Consider the following 18,320-nt stretch of genomic DNA (forward strand, 5'->3'; position numbering starts at 1 on the left):
AACTCCTGCTCAAAGTTAAGACAGTTAAGCCACTAGACTAAGGTGCAGATCTATTTTTGTGGTTCACGCGAACCTAAACAGTCACTTTGGAGTTCGTTTGGGTTGGACCGTGTCATAAGAGCATCTCCAGCCGTGTCCCCCAAACCGTTCCCTAAAGGTATTTGGTGCGTGCCGGACAAAAAATCGTTCGCTGCGCGCCCCAAAGGCCCTTTTTATCCGGCGCGGTCCCATACGGTGTCCGGCACCCCGAGCCCATCCCCGCTACACAGGGGATGCTCCGGGCACGCCGGACACAACGAAATGAGAGGCGAGGAGGCGCGGGCTCGACGCGTCGGCGGCTCGGACGCTCAATCGCCGCCTACGTAGCGATGGTGCGATTGCCGGGAAGGGGAACCGTCGCATTGGCAACCGCGTCGACCGACGCGCCAACCACGGAATGGAGCGCCAACTCCTCGGAAGAGCAACCGCGTCGACCGCTCTCTTCGACTTCTGCGTCGCCGTTCATCTGCGCTTAATAAGACCCGTACGTAGGCGCTTTCGGATCTTTAACCGGCCGCCATTCATCCAAGCTTCTCACGATGAGCTACATCTCTGGCCTTCCATCTTACACCTCCAGCGAGGGCAAGCCTCCAAGATGGCGTCATTGGTGGGACAGAGTCCGGACGCCCAGCAGCGGCGATGATTCCCCGCCGCCACTGGACAGCACGGAGGAATGGCAGGCCGTGGAGGAGGAGGCGGAGGAGGAAGGTTCTGAGGAGGCGACGGCAGCGGTGGCCCGTGCGAAGGCGAAAGCGGACGCGAAAGCGAAGGCCAAAGCCAAGGTCAAGGCCAAGGCGCAGCCGGCGAGCACAGCGACGATGAGGAGGACACAAGTTCCTCCGACGCGTCGACCGACACCGCCTCTTCGGAAGAGGTGACGAGCACGAAGCGCCACCGTGATGAGGACGACGAGGCAGGGGCCATCAAAAAAGAAGAAGAAGAAGAAGAAGAAGTTTAAAAAAATTATATGTAATTTGATTATTTTTTCGAAGTTTTTATATGTAATTTGTTTATGTTGTACCGATTTAAATATTAGTACATAGTTTCTTTTATCTATTAAAACGACAAAAAAGAGTATTTTAATATTTAGGAGCGACGTTTGAGGACGCGGCTGGGGAGCGACGTTCCCAAACACGACACGAATGAAACACGTCCCCAAACACTCAATCCGGCTCCGTTCGGGAAGAGGAGAGGGGTTTTCTTGCAGGCAAAAGGTCCGTCCATGTGACAGCCCTGGCTGGTTCGCTCAGGTTTTGTATCAAGCACAGCAGTAAACATCTACTTCTCCAGCTAGCAAGTGTGGAGCGTGGTGGCTGGCAGTAAGAAAGAAGGTGGAGAGGCAGCAGAAGGCGACATGGTAGATGATGGAATCAGGCAGCGGCCAGGCCAGTGTAGTCTGTAGGCGGGCGCATGGGTGGACCCTCGTGAGTGAAGGTGATGTGACGGACGGCGACACCACGCTTTTGTCCCATTCATCCTCTCCTCTCCTCTCCTCTTCTTCCCCTGCCGCTCTTTGCACTCTGCTCCGCCTATAAAGCTCGTCTCCGCCAGCCTCCACCCCTTCCAATCTCTCCTCTCTCAATTCATTTCATTCATTCATATCACCCTGCCCCAGCCTACTCCAATCAGTGAAGCTACCTAGCTCCTCCTCCTCCTCCTCGTCCCCAGCTACGCCGCCACCCGCCGCTCTACTAACCAACAACCCACCCATCCATCCTTCCTTCTCATATCAAGAAACACATCACCAAACAACAAGAAGCATCCAGGATGTTCGCCGACGCGGGGTTTGGCTTCTCGGCCTACTCGCCGCCGGGCTACTCGCCGGCCTTCACCCACCCGGACTTCTCCTCCACCTTCACAACCTCGCAACCTACTGCCGCTGCTCCTGGCCTCATGTCTCCCCTTCCACATCTGCCTACCGGGCAAGACGACGCCATCTACGCCCACCTCGTGAGTACCTCCCCCCTCCCCCTTCCCCTTCTTAGATCGATGCTTGCTTGCTTACAGTAATCTTGTCTTCTGTTCCATCGAAAAACAAACTAACAAACTGATAATAATTAACACACAGCACTTTGTGGTTTTTCCCCTCACTTGTCCTCTCTCCTAGAACGAACAACAAGAACACAGCGGCGGGTGCTTGTCTGAATCTGCGTCCTAGACCAACTTGGGAATTAAATTAAAATACTACTAAAATAAAGCTGGTGCACCCTCAATTCGCTTTGCACTGCCGCTGCCGCTGCCGCTGCCGGGGCCGCCGTCATTTGGACAAACCGGAACGTCGCTTTCCTCTTCTTGTTCTCGCTCGCCCGCTGAAATCGACCGCCTGTCGGGCCGAATTATTATTAACTTAATTGCAAACTCCTCACCTCATGTCATGCACCACGACTAATTATTTATATGGACACAGCAAGGGAGGTGTCAACTAGAACCCTCCCCCTTTTCTTCCTCCACTAATCAAACTAAATATCTATGTCGCCCATTTTTGTCATTGCCCCTTTCTTTGTTCCAACTATATGCTAATAAATAAGTGCTATACTAGTACTTGTCATCAACATCAATCAAACAAATACGCACACAGGCTGCAGGCACATTTTTAGCTACTCATAAACATCCACATCGTCCACGTCCTCACTCATCGATGATTCATCACTACACTCTTGTTTTACATACCTGTAACTCTCCTACTGATGGAGAGATGCATCTTTGTGCTGTTGGATTACTGCTGGTTTTCCCATCTTCAGATGTCACTTGCTCTGCTTCCTGCAAACACTACTCACGCCGCTAAATGAGCATCCCCATCCAATGAGAATAATACAACTTTTCATTTCCCTTTTGGCCTTGAATCTTCCTACCAAAAACCTCTCTGATCTTTTCAAGAGGGTGCTGGGATATTAGCTGCCAAATCGAGTCCTTTTTGGCCAATTTAAGATGCTCATCAGATGCCCCTGTCCATCAGCCAATTGCAGCGGTATATGCTCTGCTCTGCTACTACCATACCAGCATGACAGTGACTTGCTCTTGGTTGACATGTGCATGAGCACACCACCTTAACTACACTACAACAGATGCAGACTTAGATATTGCTACCTAGCTCTAACACGTCTCCTACAGTCCCCACTCAACAAACCACTTGTCTGTAACTACTTGGCTTTATTTACTCTTTTCTCTTTACTCAATGAGTGAGTGAACTGCCTTGCCCATGTCTGTTAGCACTCAGTTTCAGTTAACTTGGAGATTACTATTATTGTACCTGTGATGAAATGAAGTACTCCCTCCGATTGATATTACTTGCCACTAGTATGGATGTACCAAGAACTAAAATATGGCTAGATGCATCTATATTAGTGGCAACTAATATGGATCAGATGGAGTAACTTAATTAATTCTGAGTGCCAGAAATCAAGTTCGTGTCTTTGTCATTTCATTTTAAGTCCATCAAGCTTACTCCTCAACCCTGACATATCATCTTTGATGTGAAAAATTAACAGGGAGACATGGGGCAGCCATCCTTGATATCGGAGTACGACCTGGGAGGGGAAGGGGACCTGTTCAAGGCTCCCGAGCCCATCATCGACGAGCCGCCACTGCTCGGCCTCGACGACCCGGTCGCGGCCGCCATCTCCATGATGTCCAACAACGCAATGGACTCAATGGACGACACGATCAAGGCCTCGTCCATGGGCCTCAGCGAGGTGCTGTACGAGTGCGAGAAGGAGCTCATGGAGAAGTCGGCGATCGAGGAGACCATCTCCGAGCTGCTCGACGTCAAGATCCCCATGCTGCAGGTCGAAGATGTAGTCACTGCTGGAGACGATGTCCGAGCATCAGCTGCTAGTGAGTGCTCGCTGCAGAAGAGTGTCAGCTCTGGGTGCCTCAACTCCGCGGAATGGATGAACGGGTCGGTGAGGCCCAACTTCCTGGACTTCCAGGGGCTCGACTTCGAGGCGGCGTTCGGGCTCAGGAGGGCTTACAGCGAGGGAGACATCCAGGTATGATGTGATCGATGATCCTTTTCTTTTCACTCTTGCACTGCACTACACAAAACCACACATATATGGAATTATTGTGACAAGCACTGGCTGGCTCTTGTTGTATCTCAAATGAAGAGCCCAGCTGTCGACAAAAGGGACGCCAAGTACAAAAACCGAACCAGAAAGGCATTGCTTTTGCACTGCACTGGACAAAGCTTGCTGTAGATGTAGTTGAGTTGTGTGCTTTTGCGCTAGAGAAAAAGGCCGTTAAGTAAAGCTATGAACATGACGCTAGCTAGCTACTGATGTGATGTGATTTCAGATGTTACTAATTCTGCCCAAAGCAAACTCTCCCATTAATGACCTGGCCTCCCCTTTAGCTCATACAGGGGAGGCATATACCTACTGTGCACACTCACCTACCGTGTTACTTCTTAAATTACTAATTAATATAACTTGTATTTTCCAATTTACACGCCCGCGTGAAGTATTTCGCAATGGTACATAAATGACATGTCATTCTGATGTGTGTTTAGGTGGATTATCATGCATGTAAAGATTTTTTTTCTCATATTGCAGGCATACTATTGGTTACTTAATAGAAATTTTACATTCTTTTACAGAATCTTGGTGCCAATACCCCTAGGCCCGGGAATTCAGGAAACGTTGAGAGGCTTGTGACCATCAGTGACCTGAAAACAGAGGAAAGGAAGCAGAAGCTCTCCAGGTACAGGAAGAAGAAGATCAAGAGAAACTTTGGCAGAAAGATCAAGGTATGCAAACATTCTGTTCTTTACACAATTAAGGTTGGCAAAATGCAAGATGAGTAAGTAATAAAATGTTTGCAATTCTCTGTCGCAGTACGCCTGCAGGAAGGCTCTGGCAGACAGCCAGCCAAGGGTGCGAGGGCGGTTCGCTAAGATGGATGACGGCGACATGCTCAAGCCCAGGAAGTAGCAAAGTAGATAATGGAAGGCCGCTGCAAAGCCAAGCCTGCAAGGAAGAAGGAAGACAAGACTGCATGCAAGGGGATTAAGCCGCTGCCGAGCTGCCAGCAAGCTCGGTGGCTTCTAGAAGCTTCTAGGTGACCTTCTAGGATGGCTGCCGTGCTGCGCTGCTGCCCGTCGGAATTAATTTTAGTTCGCTTCATCGATCCGCTCCGTCGGGCGGCGTGCATTTTCTATTTCCCCTGTAATAATATGATGATCCTTTTGGCTGCAAGAGAGTGGAGAGCAGCTCCTCTAGCTAGCTAGGCTCCTCTGGTGTACAAAGGGTTTGAAGATGGTAATAATAATAATAAAACTCGGCTCCTCTCTTGCCAGCCATGTAATAATCTTAATAGTCTTATTAATCTTAGTATAGTTTTATTATGATTGCTAAGCTGACCTTCTCATAAAGTAAACTGTGGTTTGCTGTCAAGAAGAAGAGAGTTTTCTCTTCCATCCTCAGACTTCAGCCACAAGTTGTGATGACCTATCTACCTAAAAAACAAATTGACCTGTCAGTTTCAAGGCCCTAGCATTCAACGGTGTAAGCCGCAAAGAAAAACTAGCCTTGCAAAATTCTGCCCTATTACACTTGGCGTCGGCCAAGCTTACTCTGAAGTTCCATAGATCCAAAACCATCTCGGTGAAAATCGCATCTTCGAAGACTCCCCCCCACCCACACATACACACACAAAAAACTCACAATCACACACCCATGAACGAAAACGGAAGGAAAAAAAATGGACATCCCGGGCTACAATGACTAAAGGAAAAGTGCAACATCCAAATCAAGTTGGAGGAGAATAGTTCAAAATAAGGAACATCCATCCAAATCAAGTTAGAGGACGGAGATAGTTTGATTTAGACGTTACGATTGCTCGGTGCAGGCTCTACGACATTTTCAGGTTCTCCCTCCATTCTAAAATAAGTGTATTAACTTTTTCTAGGTACATGTGTATCTACAACACAAAATGGTTCTAGTACATCTGTATCAAGATAAATCTGAGACACTTATTTTAGTATAGAGAGAGTACAATTTTTTTTCGTTCGGCCCAAATCAGAGGTCACCAGAGTTCGCAACTTTATCACAATTTTTTTTTGAAACGGGCTTTATTACACTGTAGAGTCAATTCATATGGTAGGTGTTTGACATTGTTTATTTTGATACACCCTTCTATATAGTTGGTGAACGAGTATGATATTTGGCGTAATGCGGCGGATATATTATTAGGCTCTCGGACCTAATAATATAAAGGGTACAAGTTTTGAAGGCTAAGAAGGCTCTACCAGAGATGTGGTAGGTTTAGACAACAGAATCCTAGACTACCAAATACAAGTAACCGAATAGATCTCTAACACTTGGTGAAAGTTTGGAGTAGAATTTAACTTTGAGAAATACTTATATACACTACATTTTGGCATAGAGGGAACTGAACATTCAGTTACGCACTTGGGTAGATTTGACAGTCTGAATAAATGTAGCAGTAACTGAAATCATTTTTTTCAGTAAGTTCCAAAACCTGTACTCGTGCTTGGAAGTGATGCTTTATCGAGTCTCAAATTGTTTGTACGAGTAAAAAAATAAAGCAGAAAAGCATTTTCAGGTTACCAACTTCTTACTTGTGTAGTATTAAAAATATCATCAAACAACCTACTTCCCACCGATTCAGTTCTAGATTTTACGATAGTACCACAGCTCCCATTTGATGGAAATTAAGCGTTATTGTTTCTGGGATTGACCAGGCCAAGTGATGGAGGCGGAGAGTAGTCCGGGCGGCCAAGTAAAAATGGTAGCATCACTTGGAATGGTCAAGCGAATTGCATGCATTGTGAATGAAAATGAATGCATAGAAGGCATTTCCTTTTCTCCCGCGAAGAAAACAAGAGCCAAAGCCATGGCTTCGATGCACGCGTCCCATCTCTTCCTCCTCCTCCTCGCCGCCGGCGGGGTTTCGGCCCGCACTTCGTCCCTCATCAGGTCGACGTGCGCCGCCGTGGCCAAGTCCGAGGTGTCCACTCCCTACCCGTACTGCATCCTAACGCTGTCGGCCAACCCTGCCGCCGCGTCAGCCACGGACGCCCGCGGTCTCGCCGCCGCCGTGGCCGACCTCACCGTCGCGAACGTGACTAGGACAATCGACGTCCTCAACGACCTCATACGCGGGCTCCAGGGCTGCGTCTTCGCGTACCAGGCCATGCAGGGCTCCGTCGCCGGCGCCCTCGACGACCTCCGCGCCGGCCGGGCGGACCTCCGCCCGGCGTGGTCCAACCTCAGGGCCGCCTCGTGGCAGCCGGATTACTGCGACCTCGACCTGCTGCAGATCATTAACAAGGACCCCATAAACGACGAGAACAATGCTAATCATTTGCTGTCCGGTTTAGCGTCCAACATCGCCGGCCTCATCGCCGCCGCGCCCGCACCGCCGCCCCTGCCTCCTCGCTAGCTACATCACTTGGCGTCTTACTGATACTGGCTTGACAGTGATTAAGTTGGTTTTGTGCAAGAGGTCCTTTTCCAAAATCCAAGGGAGAGCTTCCTTAGGCCATTGTTTTCAGTGCATTTCAGTACATTTTGTTTGTAGAAAGTTTGTCAATTTTTCTGAAAAAATTGATGTTCTTAATACAACAGCTCAGCGTAGTCTTATTCAGGGACAGAGGGAATACATGTTCATAATTTTTAGTTTATGCAAAAGCTTAGCGAGTGCTTTATTCAGGGACGGAGGGAGTACATGTTCATAATTTTTTCTAAAATCTTGGTCAAACTATATATAATTCGACTCAAAAAAAAGCCCTATTCATTAGAACGAGAGAGTGAACATCAGCTCCTCTAACTAGGCTCTTCTGGTGTACAAAGGCTTCAAGATGGATTTTTTTAGAGCCATTCGACGCACTTTACTGATCAGCAAACATTGTTACATCGTTGATAAGCATAGCTATAATAAACGTAGAGGGTTCATCAACCCAGATACAATTTGAACCAGAATGAAAAGCATTCCTAGCAATCAAACTTCTCGAACACTCTCTTGCCAGCCATGGAATAATCTTTTTAATCTTGCTACTAGTATCATTATCAATACATCTCTGGTCTTTCCATGATTCCTGAAGCTGACCTTCTGATAAAGTAAATTGTGCTTGCAGTCAAGAAGAAGAGTCTTTCGCTTTCATCTTCAGCTACTACAAACAAATTGACCATCTTTCTCGATGCCTCAAATTTGAACAGTCCACACCACAAAGCAAAACCAGCTGTTATATCATATACTTGGCATCTTATGATCGCCACCTCCAAGCTTTCTCAAGTTTGATATATTCACAGCTATCAAGATTTCTATTGACAGATCGGTTACAAGTAGGACTTGGTGTAAATTTTAAATATCAACAGCAAGTAATTTGTAAATATCAACAGCAAACATTGTGTATTTGGAGCTTGGATACATTTTTGTTTTGTTTTGTTTCACGGCGAGCACTGAGAAGTCAGTGGTAAAAGTAAAACTTTATTTTCTCCCATCCTGGAGCCCCAAAAGGCATCTCACAATCACTCACCCAGGAACGAAAAAGAAAGGAAAACATAGACATCCGGTTACAGTTGCAGAAGAAGTGCAGGGAATGTAGGCCAAAAATGGAGAATAGATCAAAAATAAAGGACATCCTTCCAAATCAAGTGGCTGAAAACGATAGTTCGATGTAAACATCACGATTGCTCAATGCACGCTCTACATTCCAAGGTACTACAATTCCTTTTCATCAGGACTTATTGCATCGAGCACAAGGGACAAAAGCTCAGCGGTCGCAGCCAGCGTTATTACACTCAGCCATGGTCTAGATGGCGATTATGGAAAGGGAGTGGACTTCTGTTTGTTCTTCCGAACACGGTTGATTCACTCATTAGTTCACGCCATAAACCCACTTCTCCTCGTTGCTGGTGTAAGAGACCAGCTCCTTGGGGGTAAACCAGAGAGCGATCTCATCCTTGGCTGTCTCTGGGCCGTCGCTCCCATGAATAATGTTTCTGACGTTCAGGTGATATTGTGAGTACAAACACAGACATTTAAGAAATTCAAAATTGAGTTTATTTCAGTGTGTCTCAATCTTTCTAATCAACAAGACTACAACTAAACAGCGACGAAAGGAATCAAATAATGGATGATTAGATGCAAGGTGGGCATACGAAGTTGATGCACGGAAATTCTGAGTACTGCGTCACTGCTAGGCCTACTGATACAGAAAATGAGGTGTACCTTCCAACAACAACAGCGAGATCTCCTCTGATGGTTCCTGGCTCAGACTTCTGTGGGTCCGTGGCACCAATCAGTTTCCGGCCGTACTTGATAACACCCTCTCCTTCCCAAACCTTCAGATATATGGAACAGATTAATATATCACTGTTTGCCATCAAGAACAGAGGGTAATTTTATTCGTGTACAGGGATAGACTTGATTACCATGGCAAGTACAGGGCCAGAGCTAAGGAAGTCGCACAATCCACTGAAGAAAGGTCTTTCCTTGAGATCATGGTAGTGCTTCTCGGCGAATTCCTTGGATGGAACCACCAGCTTGATGGCAACAAGCTTGAATCCTTTCCTCTCAAATCGGGATACTATCTCAGAAATCTGTCTCAGGAGAGAAAAGAGAGACATCCATCATGATACTAATAGGAAATTAAAGAAATGCATATGCAAAAAAGACTAAACATTACAAACTAGTGATGGGCTGCATATTTTCTTTCTGAGGGGTCATCATGGGCTTCAATTCTTTTCTGACGGATCATGATGAGCTGCATATTTTCATTTTGAGGGATCCTGATGGGCTGTATATTTTATTTTTGAGGGATCGTGATGGGCTGCATATTTTCTATTTGAGGTATCGTGATGGGCTGCATGTTTCTATTTGAGGTAGCGTGATGGGCTCTGCATATTTTCCCTTTCAGGATTTAGTGATGGGGTGCATTTTGTCTTTTTGAGGGTGTTGTGATGGGCTGCACTTTTAAATTTGAGGTATTGTGAGTTTGTGATGCACAGCATGGTAAAATTAGATCGGCGTGTCAGTCTGACTGTAACTAGAAGATACCTAACATTACCAACAAACAAACCCGACACCAGAATGGGCCAGTACAACCCAAGCCCCTGCTATATACACTACCGAACAAAGGAAAATGTGCAATCCAACAAGACAAATGGAAAAGAGAAAATTATGCTGTATTAGAAATTTGTCCTAGAGAAAAAAAGAGACACCCATCAGGATCCTATAGTGAAATACCAGAATATATATGGAGACGAGACTAAACAGTACAAGCTTATGAAGGGCTTCATGGTAAAACTAGATTTGCATATCAGCCTACTGGATACTATGTGTGGCATTATTATCAGACCAACTTTATGAGCCATAATGCATCAGTGCATCCTGCCTAGGGGTGGACATAAAGCTCAAGGCTCGAGGCTCGGCTCGGGCTCGACAAGGCTTGGCTCGGGCTCAACTCGGCTCAAAGGTTGGGCAAGCCAAGCCTAAACCTTCCGGACAAGGCTCGAGGCTCGACAAGCCTGCTCGATAGGGCTCGCCAGCCGGCTCGAAGGCTCGATGTAATTAAAGAAATAGTCATACCTTTGCTAAAATTGTACCATCTCACAGTTATAAACAACAATTACATAGGTATAAGCTTATGATTAAGGGTCAATTTGTTTGAGCGTATGCATATGGAGAAGACGGCATCAGAAGAAGCTCCTAGAAACAATTTCTCTATTCTTTTGAGCTCATGCAGTTCGGTCATATTTGTTGTATTGATTTGTGAGAAGTCTAAAACAGCCCCAATTAAAAAGTTGTCATCTCCAGATCTACTGATGTACACCCTACTGAAAACTTCAATTAAACTAGTGACCAAATAAATCCCCACTAAAAAGTTCAGAACGTTAGTAGTACAAAAGATGAGTTATCTAAAGCATTAGCACAGAAAAGCTAGGAGTACCAAATCATGACAGACTGTTGCGAGCTTGCTGCATATACACCTGCCCAAAACCAAGTGATGGCGATTGGAGAGGAGGCCGGGCCAGGGATCACACGCGGTGAGACCCAGGCATACGTGCGTGACTCACACCGCGAACTGGTGGTCCAGCAGCGCGCGGACGAGGGACTGCGGCTCAGACGAGCGCAAACCTCATCGGCAGGCGGGATTTGAGGCGGCATGTGCGAGGCGATGCAGCACCTGTAGGCGAAGGAGGATTCAAGGATCGGGGGCGAGATGAATGTGGCCTGTTGTTGGGAACTCTAGAGACGGTCAGGTGGTGGCGGCCGGCGCAGGTGGTGGCGGCAGGGTGCTAACCCTAGGCCTAGCGAGCGAGAGGATGGGACGAGGTTGGCAGTAAGGTTGGGAAATCGCTGGGCTGGCCTGCGGAGCGCTGCCGCGTGGGGCTGTGGCGGCTGGCTCGCAAGCCGACCGAGCCAAGCCTCGAGCCCAATTTCTGGAACCGTTTATGTGACAAGCCGAGCCAGGCTCGACTCGAGAATTCGCGAGCTTGACCGAGCCGAGCCACAAGCCGGCTCGGCTCGACTCCACCCCTGATCCTGCCCACCTACTGATGATACTACCAAATTAAGGAAAAGTTCCAGAAGCTTGATGGCAACAAGCTTGTATCCTTTTGTACCAAATCGGGACACTATCTCAGAAACCTGTCCCAAGAGAGAAACCAGAAGACACATACATCATGATCCTATAGGAAACTAAACAGTGCAAACTTGTGATGGGCTGCATATTTTCTTTTTGATGTACTACTGCTGTGATGGGCTGCATATTTTCTTTTGATGTACTACTGCTGTGATGGGCTGCATATTTTCTTTTTGATGTACTACTGCTGTGATGGGCTGCATATTTTCTTTTTGATGTACTACTGCTGTGATGGGCTGCATATTTTCTTTTTGAGGGATTGGAGATGCGGCATGGTAAGAATGGATTTGCATATCAGCATGCGTGCAGCTAGATAGATCAGTAGCATTACCACCAGACCATCTTTTCACTGAAAAACCTGACACCGTAATAGGCCAGTGCACCAAGGCACCTACTGTTGATACTACCAAATCAAGGAAAATGCTCCATCCAATAAGACAAACACAGAGGAGGAAAGAAAGGTTTCCCTCCGAATCCCCAAATCAATTCTAGTTAGGCAACTTCATATATAGGCCCACATGGTATCCAAGTGTACAGAACAATGGATAGCCGACAACAGATCTCAAGGCTAATGTGTGTGTGTGTGTGTGAAACATAATACACAAATGTCTAGTCGGCCAATGTGATAAGAGTAGTGTTGGATCTTCCGTTGGGTTAAGTGAGTGAAGTGTGGAGACGAATGCAGTACAAGTACACAGCATAACGAGGTGATAATACTGGAATATATAAACACTGTGGACGGAACAGACTGAAAACTCGTAAGCAGATGAGAAGAGGTGTGAGATGTGGGCTGGTTGGCACTCACGAGTCCTCTCTGGACGCCGTCAGGCTTGATGGCGATGAAGGTGCGCTCCAGCTGCAGACGGAGAGCGCGAGGGCTGGGTTAGTTACACATTGCATTTGCATTCTATCGATTGAATGGGAAAGGGTGTGGGGAGGGAAGGGTACCTCGGCCGCATGCACCTCCTGATCCTGGAGCATGTAGGCTGCATCCAATAGTAAAGGAAACCAATACTGCATGATCAGTACTGATAAGAGCGATACGACAGCGGTGATGCCATTTGCAAGTGTTGGATGTGAGAAACGAGGGGACTGACCAGCGGCGGGTATGCCGGCGATCCACCCGAACCGGTGGGCGGCGTTGGCGCCGGAGGCCTTGGTGTGGTAGGAGTAGGCGGCGGGGAGCCTGGTCCTGCCGACGTTGGTGAGCGTTGCGAGCGCGGCGTTCCTCCCATCTGCAAGAGTGAGCGAGATTTGAATCCCTGGTGCGATCTGATCTGGTGGTGTTGGAGCGAAATGGGTAGTGACAGACAGACAGACTGACCGGCGAGAACGGAGGAGCGGGCGGCGGCGGAGGAGGAGGCGAGGAAGGACCTGGCGGCCTTGCAGGCGGACTGGTACATCTTGGAAGAGCTCATGGCTACCGGCGAGAGGTGGAGGGCGAGAGCGAGATGGATGGGGGGTTCGTTTAAAGGCAGCGAGCGAGCGAGTGGCAAGCAAGGAATTGAATCGCTTGGTTGGTTGCTTTGCTTTGCTTCAGATCTGATGCGCCTCGCCCTCGAGTCGAGCGGTGGTTGGCGCACCTCTTGCTTATTTACCCTTTTGCCCCTCCCCTCCCCTCCCATCGGTCGCACCGTCACGACCGGTTCCCTTCTGTTACAATGAAATGATATGATCTCAACAATGCCAGAATGACAATTTCAACGACACTGCATCGCTTCAGTTCCACTTCACACAAATGAAACCAACAACTAGTACCAAACGCAACTCCAAATTCAGCCAACTGTTCTATGTAATAAGTGCAACACCAACAATACTAACAATGAATTTGTATATTCTGCCAAACTATACTCCTCAACACTTCATTCCTACCCTCCTCATATAATTCTGCACAAAGCTTCTCACCACCTGTTCTACTTTACTACTTACAATGCAATGCACATTTCAAATCGATCCATGTGTCCACTCTCCAGTTGACAACATAATATCAATCCTAGAACAACAACCTACATGCATGCATGCTCTACACATCACCATGCTCCGCTCGTCTTGTTCTCAAGCTCATCACTCCTCAATTTGCAACCGCTCCTTACTGCTCGCACCCACGAATCCACCTGTCAAATTGCATGCCGTAAATTACTTGTACCGCCCACTTTCTCTACAGTCAGATACATAAAACCCCTCGAAAACTATCTTCCTTTAGGTTAAGACAAAACCACACCCTCGTTCATTCATTGCATACCTGTATCTCGCAGCTGCTCGAGCACTCAAACCTCAGGCCCAGCCGGGTCAGTATGTAGAACGCGTGCCGAGTCTTCCCGTCCTCCGGCACAAAGTTTGGAAGCTCTCCTACATCCACCACGTCACGCAGCATGGTGGACTCCAGAGGGCTCAAATCTGAAGAAACATGCACCATTACTTCACTGTCGGCCAGCCTTTAAATTCAGGTTCACCGGTATGACGAAAACATTATGGCAAAGGGAAATGTGGTTTTAAAAGGCGTATGTATTGGACAAATATGCTATTGGGTTCTTCATCTGTCATCAGATGGCCAACGCTGCATGCTTCCAAGTTTCGGTTTTGCTTACCTGTGGACTTGAGGTAGTAGTATATACACTGCCCCTGCAGGACGACAAAGCGAGGGAGCCAGTCGTCCACCTCCGTGTCGTCTATGATGGGTGGCTCCCCTGGAAGCTGACTCCACCTCTACACGCATCAACAAATATTACTTATAGTCATCAGCAGTCCATTGACCAAGCTCCACAGGAACAAAGCTATTTGGGGGAAAACACAAGTGCAGTGGTTTCTTACGTACACTTCTGATATAGAGGTACCCGCAGAGACGTGCGTATCTCAACACCTCGTCGATGTTTTCCAACCTAGAATGCAACGCTATATTAATCAATCAAATCTGACCCCAAAAAAAACACTGAATACATAGGATTTGATTCAGGTAAAATAATGCCCATGTTCACTTGAATACTGGAAGGAAGGGGTATTCAGTCATACCGAGCTTTTAACTGGGACTCCCTCTCATCAGCATCAGCGATTTCGCTTCGTAATGACTCTACCTCAGCTCTGGTCAATTCGATCTGATAACAGTGAAAAATGCTAGTGTCATAAGACAGTGTTCACAATACAGGACAGAACGAGAGATCATATAATTTCTGTACTGAGAACTTACTAACCTTGTCGTCGTCCTCGTTGCTGGAAGACCACCTAAGGCGCGGGATCGACAGCAGCTGCAGAAGCGATGCGGCTCCCATGACTCGTTTCGGGGTCCAAGAACGTCTGCGCGAAGGGCTGGATACACGGCAATTACAGCATTTCATTACGCCCATAAAAGAGGTCTGGAAAATAAATCGAAACCAGCCACGGTTCGTTTCGCCGTCAGCAAGTATCACCTTGGGGAAGGATTCATGTTGCTCGTGCTCGTGGACAGGCCGTCAGCTGCAGCATCCATGGGTTCTGTCCGTGGCGAGAAGTGGTGTGGGAAGACCTCTATTCTTCCGTAAACATCATCCATCCAAGGGCGTGAGTGCTAGAAGAAACGCATAGCGTCTGTTTAATACAGATGTATGTATTAAGAGTCGTAAAATTAAGTTGATACTGAAGTTGTTTTACTAGTACACTAGATGTTCAGTTCAACACATTTGATAATGAATGCAAATTGGGGTCTCAAGAAATACGCCAGGAATCAATTAGAGGTCGAAAGTAGCTTAATTGTAAGAAACTCCGGTATCACCATTTTTTAGGTGTGTATTCTTCGAATAAATCACTCTTATGCACCTAGAGTGGTCTAAAAAAGTATTTATCAACACTACTTATTCAGTGTTCATGCATACTAAAAAGATATGGTTATGGGTGCATGTATAGAAGCTACTAGTAGTTGATGATAATAGCACAAGTGGAGATGATAGAGTAAGTGCTAGCAGAAATGTAAAGTACTATCTGTTTAGTAGAATGTAAACTAGTTGTAAAACAAGTTGATATTGGACAAGTGCTTTTACTAGTAGTACATTAGAGTAGGCTAATGCACCGACATTGGTTAATCAATACAAATCATGAAATACGCCAGGAATCAATTAGAAGTGGCAAGGTAGCAACAACCAGCCTCGGATTTCTTAACTGTAAAAGAGACTCCAACATCACTGTGTTTCAGGCGTTTACATTTTCAGGATATTCACTGCTGCGGTATGGCACGCCAGCCTAGAGTAGTCTGGAGAAGGTGTTTACCAGCACTAATTAATTACTCGGTGTTACGCCCTGATGTACCATGTACTAAGCGAGTATGGGCCTGGGTGCATACATATACTAGCTAGCAGTTGACGATGACAATAGCATAATAAACTGAGATGAGAAAGCAAGACGCTATCAGAATTCAGAAACGCATGGCGTCTGTTCAATACTCCCTACACAGTGTTTCAAAACTAAGAGTCGTGAAATTGATCAAAATTGATGCTCAAAGTGCTCTGCTAGTAGTGCACTATATATATATTGGCTAGCTATCTGTTATTGAGTCAACGGAAATTAGGAAGCTTGTTAAGTTAGCTGTTCTGTTTACGGGGAGTAGCAGACTCCGACGCGACGTGACGTGACCTGGTCTCTTGAGGTTGACGCCATGAAGAGGGAGGTCTAAATTACGAATTAGTAGAAGCTGCATCTAATAGCCAATCGATTTGCGACCTATCAGAGCAAGTCGATTCGGCGGTAGAGAAATCGAGGGAGGAAGCTAAAGCAAGGGACGGAACGAACCTGAGCTGATAGCGGGGGCAGGTAACCGGCGGCGTTCGTCGGGCTGCTGCGATTCGATTCGACGGCGGGCGTCCCTGTGCGCGTGAGGAAACAAGGGGAAAGGTGTGGGGGTTGCCTTGCTGGTGGGGGACTGCGGAGGAAGAAGACGACGACGATGGCAGGCAGGCCAGGTCGGAGTCGGACACGGCCAGCGAGACCACGTTCGCTTCGCTTCGTTTCGTTTCGTTTCGTTTTCGGAACCGTGCACGTGTTGTATTGGGCTCACGCTGGCCCGGCCAGGCCCAGTTTTACATTAACTGTACTGATGTACTGTATTAAGTATTTTTTGCATGCATGCAGGATATTATTATTACCTATGATATTTTTATTTTGCATAGTTTAAGAAACTACTCAGATGCAGCTCAGAAGTTGGACTAAAACAATATAATGGAAATGAGTCTCTTCATGCTCAAAGACATCTGGAGGTTGACGCAAATACGAGACTAATGGAAACGAGGCGTCTAGTTTAGATAGAGATGGGTTTGGATTCAAACTTTCCAAAGTGCCTAGGTTTTGTAATCCTTGTATTACACGGAGAATCCACCCAACATATAAATTGTTGGCTCGATTGTGCTATCTAGAGCACATATATCACATTAGTTTTTTATGGGAATTTAATATGGCAACTCAGTCATTCATGCATCCAGCCCAATTACGTGGGTTTCAAACTTTAAAATATCTTATCTCTTGAACTGTAATTCGATATTCAGGACCATTTTCACTATTATCTTTTCCGCAACGAGATTTTGGAAAATAAATCCCTTGTTGATATATTTTAACAATATTTTTTTGATCCTAGTAGCCAGATTATACTTGCTTGGTCAGCAGTTCAGCCCAAGTTGATTGTCACCACAAAGTCCGTGTTTAGAATGATATCTGTTCGTGTTTAGACTTCTAGCAACTATGATTGCCAGTTTTAAAACTTCCAGCAAATAGACATCTGTTCGTGTTTACAATGGATCAAATACACACTCTCTGAACATGTAGATCATTTCTATAACAGCAAAAAAACATGTAAACTTACCTGGTAGCTACGTAGAATTTGATTGGTAACACTTAACTAGTAACCTAGTAGTTGTAGTATTATAACCTAGCAATTGATGTTGAAAAAAAAGTTCCGCCAAAACATATTAAGATGGGATCTTATTCTAAAGCCCTCGTTATATGAACCTGATACGTCTCCAACGTATCTATAATTTCTGATGTTTCATGCTAGTTTTATGATAATACCTACATGTTTTGCTCACATTTTATAATGTTTTTTATGCATTTTCTGGGACTAACCTATTAACGAGATGCCAAGGTGCCAGTTCCTGTTTTCTGCTGTTTTTGGTTCCAGAAAAGCTGTTCGGCCAATATTCTCGGAATTCGACGAAACAAAAGCCAAACCTCCTATTTTACCGAGACGGACCCAGAACACCGAAGGAGAGACGGTGAGGGGCCGAGGGGGCCCCACACCACCTGGCGGCGCGGCCTAGGAGGGGGCGCGCCCAGCTATGGGGTGGGCCCCTCGGAACCCCCCTCCGACGCCGCCCTTTCGCCTATATATTCCTCCCAGAAAAGCTGTTCGGGCAATATTCTCGGAATTCGACGAAACAAAAGCCAAACCTCCTATTTTACCGAGACGGACCCAGAACACCGAAGGAGAAACGGAGAGGAGCCGAGGAGGCCCCACACCACCTGGCGGCGCGGCCTAGGAGGGGAGCGCGCCCAGCTATGGGGTGGGCCCCTCGGGACCCCTCCGACGCCGCCCTTTCGCCTATATATTCCTCGCGACACGAAAACCCTATATCAATCATATTCCAGAAAGACTCCAGGGGCGCCGCCGCCATCGCGAAACTCCGTTTCGGGGTACAGAATCTCTGTTCCGGCACGCCGC

The 18,320-nt window shown here is 46.8% G+C and overlaps 2 protein-coding genes across 2 annotated transcripts; one reads left to right on the top strand and one right to left on the bottom strand.

Moving 5' to 3' along the window:
• The first annotated feature begins 1,696 nt into the window (after positions 1 to 1,696).
• LOC124706929 lies at positions 1,697 to 5,301 on the top strand. Its single transcript, XM_047238599.1, has 4 exons — positions 1,697 to 1,989; positions 3,528 to 4,028; positions 4,634 to 4,783; positions 4,872 to 5,301. The coding sequence occupies exons 1-4, from the start codon at positions 1,807 to 1,809 to the stop codon at positions 4,965 to 4,967; spliced, it is 930 nt and encodes a 309-aa protein (XP_047094555.1). The 5' UTR covers positions 1,697 to 1,806; the 3' UTR covers positions 4,968 to 5,301.
• A 3,319-nt stretch (positions 5,302 to 8,620) lies between these two features.
• Positions 8,621 to 15,197, bottom strand: LOC124648107. The gene is made up of 14 exons (XM_047187924.1): positions 15,052 to 15,197; positions 14,836 to 14,950; positions 14,657 to 14,739; positions 14,463 to 14,526; positions 14,236 to 14,353; positions 13,890 to 14,044; positions 13,682 to 13,761; positions 12,972 to 13,297; positions 12,745 to 12,924; positions 12,596 to 12,633; positions 12,453 to 12,503; positions 9,435 to 9,602; positions 9,232 to 9,344; positions 8,621 to 9,002 (listed from the first exon to the last, which is right to left on the bottom strand). Exons 1-14 carry the CDS (start codon positions 15,171 to 15,173, stop codon positions 8,879 to 8,881), a joined length of 1,737 nt encoding a protein of 578 aa, XP_047043880.1. The 5' UTR covers positions 15,174 to 15,197; the 3' UTR covers positions 8,621 to 8,878.
• Positions 15,198 to 18,320: the final 3,123 nt, after the last annotated feature.

Source organism: Lolium rigidum, chromosome 4 (assembly GCF_022539505.1).
Source record: "Lolium rigidum isolate FL_2022 chromosome 4, APGP_CSIRO_Lrig_0.1, whole genome shotgun sequence".
NCBI classification, from domain to species: Eukaryota; Viridiplantae; Streptophyta; class Magnoliopsida; order Poales; family Poaceae; genus Lolium; species Lolium rigidum.